This window comes from Rhincodon typus, chromosome 19 (genome assembly GCF_021869965.1).
Source record: "Rhincodon typus isolate 14 chromosome 19, sRhiTyp1.1, whole genome shotgun sequence".
Taxonomy (NCBI): domain Eukaryota; kingdom Metazoa; phylum Chordata; class Chondrichthyes; order Orectolobiformes; family Rhincodontidae; genus Rhincodon; species Rhincodon typus.
In genome coordinates, this window is record NC_063350.1 from 26,306,640 (window position 1) to 26,319,339 (window position 12,700).

At 38.7% G+C, this 12,700-nt stretch overlaps 1 protein-coding gene across 2 annotated transcripts in view; it reads left to right on the forward strand.

Annotated features, from left to right (window-relative positions):
- LOC109928564 (peroxidasin homolog) overlaps positions 1-12,700 on the forward strand; it is a 180,858-nt gene that overhangs the window by 106,996 nt on the left and 61,162 nt on the right. For both annotated transcript variants that reach the window (XR_007264204.1, XM_048608476.1), the window contains exons 4-8: positions 202-273; positions 908-979; positions 1,466-1,537; positions 4,470-4,639; positions 9,843-9,960. Coding sequence is in view for 1 of the 2 variants with exons in the window: in XM_048608476.1 (XP_048464433.1) it covers positions 202-273; positions 908-979; positions 1,466-1,537; positions 4,470-4,639; positions 9,843-9,960 (504 nt within the window). In the remaining variant the exon portion in view is untranslated. The remainder of the gene's footprint in view (positions 1-201; positions 274-907; positions 980-1,465; positions 1,538-4,469; positions 4,640-9,842; positions 9,961-12,700) is intronic.

The following is a 12,700-nucleotide window of genomic DNA, read 5'->3' on the forward strand; positions in this document are numbered from 1 at the left end:
GTGTGAGTGTGTGTGAGTGTGAGTGTGTGTGAGTGTGAGTGTGTGTGTGTGTGTGTGTGTGTGTGTGTGTGTCAGGTTCACAATGGCAATACATAGTCTGTGAACAATTTTTTTTGCATAAGGTTACAATAAGTGTGATGAATGACTTGGCAATACATTATCTAAGATATTGTCTTACAAGCTTTACCTTTTACGTTTAAGATACCTTTACAAAAATGAAATCCAGACAATTCAGACGCAAGCATTCAAGGGATTGGTTTCACTGGAACAGCTGTAAGTTTTTAAAAATGATATTTCTACGTAGTTTTTTCATTCGTTCGTGGAATGGGTGCATTACTGGAAAGGCTGGAATTTTGTGACCTTTCCTAATTTACCTAAATGGAGTGACTTGGTTGGCCATATCAGAGGGAAATTCAGAATCAACAACATTGAAGTCATACATAGAGTGTTAACAGGGATACAGCGAAAACACATCTGAACTTGACTACAGCTCCTTTGTTATGAGTACAGAATTATGGGACTATAACATCACATCCTGGATTGAAAGAGTAATGATTGACAGCAGTTTCAGACAAACACCGTTAAAAGTACATTTACATCCTATCACAACAATTTTGTTATCATTATTAATGGGAGCAACATAATAAATTATAGAGATAACCGAATTTAAATTTCCCATTGCCATTTGGTATTTGAACTCCTGTCCATGGATCATTAACCTTGGCCTCTGGATTACCAGATGCATAACATAACGATACTACCTTACCTATTGAGATAAAGGCCATAAGATATTTCAAAGGTAATTGGATAAATGTTTCTAAAAAAAATAATGAGAGTTAGCCCAACAATGGAATGACCATTTCTTTTGCTGCAGTTGTATAATCAAATTTTCTTTTCCCCCTTACAGCTATCTTCACTTCAATAATATAGAAGTGTTAGAATCTGAAACTTTTACTGACCTTCCTAAACTTGAAAGATTGTGAGTATAGCCTCTTGGTGCAAATAATATTTGCAATTTTTAAAAACTAATCATTTTGAATCAGCACAATGCAAACAGCTTTATTTAGAATATCTGATATTCCTGAGCCTTTGATCTAACACATTGGGCCATGAAATTGTACCATAGGATGCCAATGTAAAATACTTAGCACATTCTCTGAAAAATTCCCCTCTCTTCTTCTCTTCGAGTCATTAAAGTGAACAATGGATGATATGTTTAAAGTAAATATGTTATTACTTGGTGGAATTGCAGAAGTGGGAATTTCTCCCAGGCCCTGAAATGAATTGTTTGGTTTTATTTAAATGGAATATTGAGAATCTTTCAGCTAAATCCTGAATACTACAATTGCCTAGAACAGCATCTGAATTGTATTCCTGAGTTGAACACAAGCACAAAAAGGCAACAGTTGTCTATCGCAAATTAATTGATACTATTTTAAAATCAATGATCCCTTTAACTTTGCAGGTTCTTGCACAACAATAAACTATCAAGAATACATCCAGGGACTTTCCACCAACTTGAATCATTGAAAAGACTGTAAGTAACAACATTTACTCATGTAACTGTTGTGAATTTGAACATATTTGTATTCAAAAACTTTTCCTATTTAATTGATTTGCTATGTGCCAAGGTGAAGCCCTTTGGAGTCTGCCCTCCTTACATTACAGCCAAGTTTTCAGAAGAGCAGTGCCAGAGGAGAAACATGAGTAGGCTATTTGAACTTAAAATTGAATACCAAACAATTCGAAAGCAGCATGGCTGACCTGTATGGGTGGAATAAGATTGACTAGCATTGTTATCCGCACAACACTAAACAAAGTCAATGGTGGTAGTACATTAAATCACTGGTGTGGACATGGGCAAATATTCTCTTGTTGACTTCTGTTTTTAATTTAGATCTCCATCAAAAGGGTTTGGAAATTGCTTTGTATCTATTGATAAGGCATTCCTCATACACACCTCTGCCATCTTGAAAAACTAGGGCAGCAGTTATGTGGGGGCACAGCCACATGCAAGTTCCCCACAAATTCTCTCCCTCTCTCTCCCTCCTGAGTTGGAACGATATTGCATTTCTTCACTGTCACTCGTCCAAAATCCTGGAACTCATTCCTGAATGGCACTGAGTGTACCTCAGGGGCTGCAGTGGTTCAGGAAAACATTTCACCACTACCTTCTCCAGGAAATTAGAGATGGGCATTAGATGCTAGCCTTGTTCACCACATCCACATTGGATGAAGAACAAACATGGATGAGATTATTAAAGCTTCCCTGCCCCAAAATCACTGTGTTAACAATGATAGGATATGAGTTTCTCAATGAAATGTTTATTTTGCACTGCTGCTGGTCAAACTATGAAGAGTGGGATTTCCACAGGATTTGCCGTTAATTTGCCAAGGTGAATGAAACCCAAGAGAACTTATACAAATGCAGTTTCTCCAGGATTACTATCATTTTACTAAATTATGGCAGAAGTTTAGGAAAACCCAGAAGTATCAGAAATGCTGATCTAATGGTATTAGCTACAGAAGGGTGAAACCTGAAAGTATGGAGCTGGTTTTGAAAGATAATGGATAATGAAGTTTAGCATTCTTCCTCTACCGTGATCAGTAATACTATGGCTGACTGTTCAGGGATGCACTAACATTCTAGGTGAGAGCGTATTGCTGCCATAATATCAGCTTTGATTTTCACTGGAACCTGGAGAAACAGTTGGCTACATGCCAACTACTTAACTGGGTTTTATATTTCTCTTTTAAGTTTGGTTCCAGGAGCCTGCATCCACAAACCATTTCCTGATATTTATGCTGTTAAATTCAACTTCTGTGGAGCAGGTTGATTTGTAAGTTCAGTTTTCCTTGTGTTTACATGTCTGCCAATGTTTCATGTATTTTAAGTGGCCAACCTTAGCAAAACCAGTAGGTTTGCTTTGGTGAACTGCCATGCAAATTGTCAGTCAGGAGCCAGCAGGACCCACACAGCAGCATTGTAACAGTAAAGCGGCATAGATGGAGTAAAAATCCTTTACTGGGAGCACAACTGTTGCCATTCTCTCTTTATTTAATCATTTCTGCAAAGAAAACGCTATCTTTGATTAACTCAATTTGCACTAATATGTTCACTAATCGCCACAAAATTGAAATCATTAATCTACCTTCAGCAACTGGTTTAGATGTGGTGAGAAGACAATAGAGATGTTTCCTGCTGAGCTGTTTTGGGAATTGATCTGCTATCTGTCATTGACAGGAGGGTTTATAAAACGTACACAGTCAATTACGCTGACTAATGATCATAGTTCATCTGTTCTGGAAAAACAAACTGTTTATCATTCAACATAGAAATTGCAAAACTTGGTTAAAAGTGAATAAATACAAAGTTGCAAATTTCTTCGTTATGAAATGTTACCAGCTGTTTATCGAGTAAATAGATCCTTTTATGGTGCGTTTAAAGTGTTGCTCTGAATTTGAGTGTAGCCATGAGAATGCAGCATGTAGATATTTAATTTCTATGACAAGACTATGCACATTATGGGCTGGATCTGACATGGAGGAAGTGGGCCTACCCTGTAGCTGATAAGACATGGAGAAAGCCCACCTCCACTGGCTGTAGAAGCCACAACCCAACTGATCATTTGGGGAATTAATTGCCTGAGTTCATGTCTCCTCCTTGATGTGGGAGGATCTAACACCTCCAATAGCTATCAACCAATGACATGGGCAGCTTTGCTTGGGCCAGTCATGAAGGTCACAACGGGCAGCAGCAGAGAGGCTGGTGTGGGAGGGGGGGTTTCAGTGGAGGTGCATCCTTCTGATGTGCTCTCCATTTGGCGCAGGGTGCCCAAACAAGAGGAACAACACCCCTCCAAGCCTGCAGCCAGGATACCATGCTCCTCACTGATAAAGTACTACTAATTGGCCATGTAAAAGCCTCAGTTACCCAAGAGTGGATGAGCCACCTCAACTTTCCCAGTGGAAGTTAGTGAATGGTGGGCACAATACCCCTGGAATCCCAACCGATTTCATGCCCATCACTCCCACCATGTCCACAGCCTGCACCAGGGTTGGAGCAAAAAATTGTGGCCTGTATTTGCTTGTGTTTGAGCTTCTGGAGTAGATAGAAGACAACCCAGAAAAGCAATGGACTAGACGAGGTTGGATGTATTGTTGATTTTCTAATTCAGGATTCATCCACCAAAGAGATAAGTGCTAATAGCTCTTCCTGTGTGTGAAGGGCTACTAAGTTGAAACAAACCAGCATATATGAAATATGCTTGTTAATAGAACAAGATTTTAAGTTGTGCATGATATTTAAGTGCTGTGGGAATCCTATATGATAGGATTAAATCTTCTAAGATGTTTAAGAAATATTGGATCATAATCTTATGAGTATACGCTCCCTAAACAATTTACCTGTGTACCCTAAGAACTGTTCTTTAATTTTATAATATTTCTATTATAATTGTATTTTACAGTCGCTTGGACTCCAATTCACTGATCTGTGACTGTGAGTTAGTGTGGCTGGCAGAACTTCTGAAGAAATATGCTGAACATGGTAACGCCCAGACAGCTGCTACCTGTGAGCATCCCAGTAGACTGCAGGGACGGTCGATTACAACAGTAACAGTGCAGGAGTTTAATTGCGGTAAGTAAATTAAATTGCCTCCAATATTTTGTTCTTGTTAACCGATCGATATCCTATGGGTTTCTTCATGCATGGTTGCGTGCAGGGAGAGGAAGCACAATAGTTGGCGGGAGTTGGAGCAAAGCAATCAGTCAATAAATGTAACACTGACTGAGTGAATGGATCCACTCAGTATAGTGCGAGTTGGAGTGTAGGACTTACGGAACACAGCATGAGACTGGAGTTTATGCAGCAATGGAGGGAATTTGGCAAATTGAAAATTTTGAGCTGAAGCCAAAAGTGGGATTGTTGTATGAGCTGAAAGTAATTTGCCACTAGGTCTATAATGAGAAAAGGTGCTATTCTGGAACTAGGACACAGAGTAGGAACATTTTAGACTGGGACAGAGATTGGTGAGAGTTGTGGGATTAGTTTAGTGTACCGAATATTAGGATTGCTTGATCAGTTTTTGTTATATATCACTAATCTTCAATTATAATTAACTCTTCTGATATTAAAGTTATAGCAAAGTTTGAAACTTCAAGCTTTAATGCGTTGCTTACACAGGGAGAAAACATGGAAGTTTCCTCAAGACAGTACTTGTACCGCAGTAAGCGACCCTAGGTTTTAATCTGTGTTTCTCACAGGGAGCTTTGAGCAATGATGTTCTTTGAATGCAGAAGGAAGGTGGTTTTAAATGTTTGTGCAGATCCAGTAAACAGAGGGTTTTCTTACTGACATGCTGCATGCTGAGAGATTTCATCTGCTACTTGCTCACCTGAGTCAACATGTTGCTGTGGGACACCCATCAATTGAATTCCTAGATGCACAAAAGAGACATTCTGGATATAAATGTTCCTGGTGAATTTTTGAATGCAGTAAAAGCAATTGAATCATTTATCTTTGATCATTTTGCTGTGGATTATAGCTTTTTAAAAAGTTTTTATGTACGTGGTTTTCTGTAAAAGCAAGATGGTTGCTAAAAAGCTTTGGAAATATTATCTTAATACATTGCAAGTGGAACTTTGAGTAAAAAAGTTGTCTCAAAACAGTGGAGAGAAGAAAAGAATCTGATAGTAACTTATAAAAACCATGAAAGGGAGAGTAGCCTATGGAATTACAGGCATCAGTAGTGGTTAAAGTAATAAAAATTATTCTAAAAGGATAAAAGGTTTTGGGTGTAAACTAGTATGATAACTAGTGAACGTGGCTTTGCAAATAACAGATCCTGCTAACTGTTAGAGTTTCTTTTGAGTATAGAGCTAAGTTAGCTAACCAAACAAACTCAATGAATTTAAAACCTTTAGCAATACATTTGATGCAGACATTGATTCTTTTATGTGATAGAATGATTTGAATCAGGAGGAATGATTTGAACTGCAAAACTAACTGGTTCAGTTGGTAAAGCAACAATTGCTAAATCCGGGAGAAGTCAAATGGATCAGTTCTAGGGTCATTGTTGTTTTCATTGTATGTTAATGATTTGGAAGACTCCGCAAGTCTGCCAATCATTTAAAATTAGGAAGGTGTCATATAGTTAGGAAGGACCAGACCAGGTGGCGAGGGATCTATATAGGTTAGGAGATGGGACCAGAAAGCTGTGGGATTGTTTAATGTAGAGCAAAAGGAAATCCACAAAGATGGGGAACATAAACAAACAGTGGAGAAATAAATGAATATAATCTTTAGGAGAGGAATCTGATGCAGATTCTTAAATTCAGTATGATATGCAGGGATGATGCAAGTATGATATCATCAGGAAGTGCTAATTAATTTTCATAAAGATTTGGTGCCTGTGTGAAGTTTGGGCTGCACCTAAGCCCGTCCCAACTGATAATTAGAAATGGTGCATTTGATGGCAGGATGTCCAGTTTTTAAGAGATTCACCATTTCCATCATTGGCAAAGATATGGGCCTATGTCCCCTAGTTCTGCACTCTTGAGCCAGGAAACTGGTCCCTCTGCATCTACCCTGTTAAGGCCTCTGAGTATCATAATGTTTCAATGAGATCACAGCTCATTCTTTGCAGCTGCAGAAAACAGGATAACATTTATAACTCAGGAACCAATCTAATGAACCTTCATTACGGTATTTCTGAGGTACAGAGACCAAATCTGTAGACTAGACTGTAGGAACCATCTTACCAAAGGCCGGTGCTATTGCAGCAAGGACCCTTCACTCTTAAATTGCAGCCCCTTTGCAATAAAGATTAATGTAATATTTCATTTCTTCAATACTTGCTGAAACTACATATTAACTCTATGTTTTGTGTACAAGTATCTGAGAAATTTCTTTGTCAACAAATTTATAATTTATAAAATGTTTATAATTTCTCACTGCTTATATTCTGTTTTTGGTTCTTTGCTATCCACCAATATCCCAACGTTTTCCATCAGCTTTCGCTTGCCAATTCAATTGATCTGTTTCTAATCCTTTACAGTTTCCCTCGGCAGAAATATTAACTTTTTAATATTTCTTAATCTTTTCTTTGGATGTGGGAGTCACTGGCAAGGCCATCATTTGTTGTCCATCCCTATAGTTATCCTTGAGAGGGTGGAGTTTAGCCACTTTCTTGAACCACTGCTATCCATCTTGTACAGTTGGAGCTTTTCATGAGGAGGTTTTAGAATTTTGTTCCAGTGACGGTGATACAACAGTTTTACTGATGTTATGTGGTTTGGAGATGGTGGTGTTCCCATGAGTCTACAGCCCTTGTCCTTCTAGGCAGTAGATGTTATAGGTTTTGAAGGTATTATTGAAGGAGTATTGGTGAATTACCACTGTGCATTTTGTATATAGTACATACTGCAGTCACTGAAATCCCACTCTATGACCTGCTCTTGGCTAGTCCAATTCCATTTATGATTAATAGTAACACCCCAGGATTTGATAGTGGGATCGTCCGTGATGATAATGCCATTGTATATCAAGAGGAGATGGATTCACACTGGTTGGAGATGGTCATTGCCTGGCACTAGCATGGCATGCATGCTACTTGGAGCTTTTCAGCCTAAGCCCGAATGTTGTCCAGGTTTTGCTGCCTGTGAACACAACCTGCTTCAGTAGCTGAAGAGTCACAAGCGGCACTGAACATTACACAACTATCAGTGAACATTGTCACAGAGATGGTAGGAACTGCCGATGCTGGAGAATCTGAGATAACAAGGTGTAGAGCTGGATGAACACAGCAGGCCAAGCAGCATCAGAGGAGCAGGAAAGCTGACGTTTCGGGTCTAGACCCTTCTTCTGTTCAGACCTTATGATGGAGGGAAGGTTGTTAATGAAGCAACTGAAAACAATTTGGTCTAAAGCTCTACCTAGAGAAACTCCCTGGGCTCTTGTGGTGTAGTGATAGTGTTCCTACCTGAGGGCCAGGAGACCTGGATTCATGTCCCATCTACTCCAGAGGTGTGTAATTATGTCTCTGGACAGGTTGATTAGAATATATCAATCATGAGGAACTCCTGCATAGATGTTCTTGGACTGAGGTGATTGTGGACCTTCTCTGTAAGGGAAGTTGGCAGCGTGTGAGAACCTGAGAAAACTCATGATATAGCTTTTGCTGCAGCTGTTTGCTCTGGCTATGGTATCAACACCTTGCTTCCGAGTTTGGCTTTGTCAAAGCCTCAAATGGAAAGTGTGTGGGGCATAAAGTTTATAGAACTGGCAAATGTACAGCAATCAGAGCAAAATACATTTGAAGGTCAACGGTTTACTTGGATAGTTTAAAACCCTGAAACATGCATGGTTCTTCCCGTCAGCTCTTTCTGTACCCAGGTCTCTACTGGTGGCGACGGAGACAAACTATTGAAGAACTGAGCCATGCAAGTTGGCCAGAGTTTCTGCTTTAATTTCTACTCTATGTTGAATTCAGTGATTTTTCCTTTATCCCCCCTACTCCTGCATTTATAAAAGTCTTTTTATTTATCTTCCTTCAGGATTGACTGGTCATACATAAGCAACATGTGACTGACTCATGTTCTCATTAATCACAACACCCCATCATCTTTATTCCAATTTTGAAAACTGCCTGTTATATTTTGCTTCACAAGTATGATGTGAGCAAAGAATATAGCTAAAAATAAGTTCAACCCAGTCCACATTATAAGTAATCTATCCTGAATGGAAATGTTAGGAAAACCGAATTTATCTTGACCTCATCAGAATTTGTGCAAAAATCTATTGTGTAATTTGTCTAGTAGAACTGCTGAAGTTTAATTGCCTAACTTTTCTGGAGTACTTTGTGAACATGAAAACTGAAAAACCTTGTAATTCTTTCCTTGCAATTAATGCAATTAATATTAATGCTTCTTTTAACAAATTCAACCTTAATAAAAGTTATAAGTTCAAAGTCATTCTTTAAATACAATGCATCGTGTTGAACTCCACCAAAATCTGATCATTCACGTGCTGCTGATTATACTCAAAACAATATTTGGAACACACTTCTAGTAACTCAAACTTCTATCCTTGCACTGTAAAGAATTTAATTTTGTTGTATGTCACTCCCATATCTGTGGTTAGGCAACTTGTGAAGACACAACTTTATTGTACAATGTTTTTCCTTTTAGTTCACTGAGCAAAATTAGAAAAGCTATATAAGGACAAAAAAAAAGAAAGAGATGGGAACCAGCTTCTGATCCCTGCAAGAGAAGGCAAGCCCATGCCAGTGTGTGGGGGTTTGAGGCATAGAGTCATTGAGGTAGGGAATTAGTCCTGTAGGCTGTTGATCCCTGGAGGGAGAACTGAAGGCCAGATTACAGACCCTTGTCAACCAACCATCTGGATATCCAGATGGTAAGTAGAAAGGCATTCACGATAATGTGGTATTCTTAAATCTGAAAAAGGTGTCATCTGGATCATGTTAAAATCCTGATTCAAACTCGAGAATACAACTTTCTGAGTTTAATGTAAGGTTGCTACCAACTGACCCCAGCTGTTACATACTCCAAGCTGTCTAAAATGGTTTTATGTCCTTGTGTTAATCATACTATGTCAATTATTGGTGTAGGATGAAATTGAAGACTTTTGGTTTATATTTATTAGCTAATAATAGTTAATTAGGATAGGAGCTATTCTTCATTTTCAGTTACAGTCCAGTTACCGATTAATGCTTGTCAGCAGCGCAATGATAACAATTCTCAATGTTGAGCAATTACCTTTATGGCATTTCCTGATTTCATGGAAGCAACTTGAACTCAATACAAATCCCCTTTTCTTGTAGAAAGACCTCGCATCACTTCTGAGCCACAAGATGTGGATGTTACTCTGGGAAACACAGTTTACTTTATTTGTCGGGCAGAGGGCAACCCTAAGCCCAATATCATCTGGCTGCACAATAAGTGAGTACCAGGGAAGATGCAATGTGAAACCAGAATGTTGAACTCTTCCTAAGTGATCATAATCATAAATCAGCTTTAGCAAAGACTACAGGAGGTGTAATAACTACATATGAGCACAATATATTGGATGTGAACTTACTTGATGTATCATACTGCCCACTTGTGGGAATTTCATGTTGGCTTTAATTCATATAATTACTCTTTGAAGTCGTGATTTCATTTTATTTTGTCATGTAAAGTGTTCATCAAGTACTTACAGCTTCCCAGAATAGAAAAGGTTAAGTCTCCTTTTTGGTAACTTTTTCACATTTCACAGTGGCTAATCGTTGAAAGCCGCTCTAAATGAACAGAGGAAAATAATTGTGTCATGAGAAAGTAGGCAATAACTAAAATGTCACTCATAAATCGGAGAAAGATGTATTAATGGAATGGCTGTAAGGAGACTAACTATCAATCAGCATAATTGGGAGCAGCAGGAGTCAGCTATTTGGAACAAAAAAACCCTTTATAAGGAGACCATGTTGACGCCAAACAGCATTTAGAAGACTTGGTTGAGGTATTGCAGAATAGGTAAGTTATGAAGATATTTCTAAAACTGGGAAAGAATAAGGTGAGGTACAGTGGTTTTGCAAGATGGATCTCGAGCTTAAGACTGTACCAGTAATGGTGGAGTGGAACACATGACAAGCTACTGTCATAACACTGGAGAATGCAAGCGAGGACTTGAGGAAGGATGGCAGAGTGACCTCGGTATCAGTGTGAGCAATTTTGTAGATATGTAGAAAGGTAGTTTTGCTGATAGACAGAAGGTGAGCTTTGAATCACACTTCATGGCCAGTGAACAGAGCAGTGTGAGCCGGTGCTGTAGGGTCTGCCTGCAATAGGCAGACAGGAGGTAGCTAGGATCAGCCAGTTGATTGCAAGATTTCGTATGGAGCCAAAATGGTTAACTTAAGTTTTAGAAATTTTAACTTGGAGGATATTCTTGTTCACTCATCACCTCAAATTTTGACAAAGATGCAAGTATTCAAAAATGCCAAAAAGGTGTGAAATGTATTAAACTTTGTTCCTGTGGACGTCTTCAAGCTAATAACATAATAGCTCATTTCTAATGGTGTGAATTTCCAGGAAATTTACATTTAATTAAAAGTTTCTTCAAACTTTTGATACAACGTTAGCATGTTTCTGTTATTTGGCATATGGGTAGTTTTTGGCTAGACAATGTCCTTATTACAAATGGCACAGTCTGTAAACAGGCACAGGAGTGTGGCCAGCTATGGCTGGGGTTAGCTAGACAGCTCTCTCGCAGTGATGTAGTATCATCGCTGCTATCCACTTAAGCAGCCAGCGGCCATTTTTGCCGACCATCTTGGCATTGGTAACACACACTTCTGATAAAAGATCTTATGATATTTTGTACCCCCTTAGACAGTAGATGGCCTCAGCACACACTTGTGGAAAAAAAAGCAATATGTATGTTCTGTTCATCTTGTTACATTGTCCTGCTTTTTGGGGTCATTACTGAATTTTCCAAGGTTTTAGCTAGTATGATATGCAATAACCCACTTTTGATACAGCATTTTTGAACTTATGAGTGGTCTTCTTTTGTAAACCTAACTGAGTTTCCAAGACATGGACCGTTTGGTAAAAGAAGCTGTATGAACATGAAGCTGAATATTGTAATGCATGAAATATTGTGAAACAACGTAAGTTTTCACATCTGTATAAAAAATGAAGGTGATTCATAGAGGCAACTATAGGCCTTAATAACTAATCTTTTTGAAAGTATGTAGTGTGCTGCACAAATAATAATGATGAAGCTTGTTTTCTATGATAGTGTTGTTGAGTAGTCATTGCAGCTGTGATACACTTCCACCACTGGGCAACAAGGCATAAGCCAATACTTCATGACAAGCAAATTGAATGATTTGAAACATTTTTCTGCCTCTTTTGAACAAACGTAACATTCCTGTAATTTTTGTAAATTTTTGTATTTTCTCTCCCTCTCCCCTCCCTTGCTTTAAAATTCCTGATCACCTCTGGATTAATATTCTAATTGTATTGATATTGTATTGAAAACTAATATTGACAATTAATATTCTCAATATGAACTACCTTCAAAATCTTAAGCACAAATAGGGAGGACAGGAAAAGTCAATTATTTTACAAAGCCTGTCCCATCCTGGAGTAAAATTAATTTCTCATGCTATCAGCCTGTTCTTCCTTCACCCCTTTCTTGCCCAGTTATACCGCCCCACCCAACTTGCCGCCCCTCATTCCTCACTTCTGCTATCCCATCCCATCCCATCTCATCTCTCAATCCCCTGGAAAGGGCAAAGTGAAGGGACAAGTCGGAAATCAATTCAGGAAAGAACTCTAGGAAATTGCCCTGAAGGTAATAAAAGCAACTGCAGTGTCTAACAAGCACAGCTACCAGTGATCTGCTATAGATATTTTAATCAACCTGTTCAGAGATGTTATAACACACCTCCTGGAGTAGGTGGGACTTGAACCCAGACCTCTGGCTCAGAGGTGAGGACATTACCAGTGCATTACAAGAATCGTTAAATAGCTCCCAACATTGGAATCAAACTCTCAACTGACAAATTGAAATTTGCAGCATTGCAAACCCAACATTTTCACCATCATGCCATCATCTCCAGCTATATAAAGGCTTGTCCAGGAATTGAACCCAGGATCTCTCGCATTACCTTAAGCAGTTCCTCCCAAAGGGAGAATC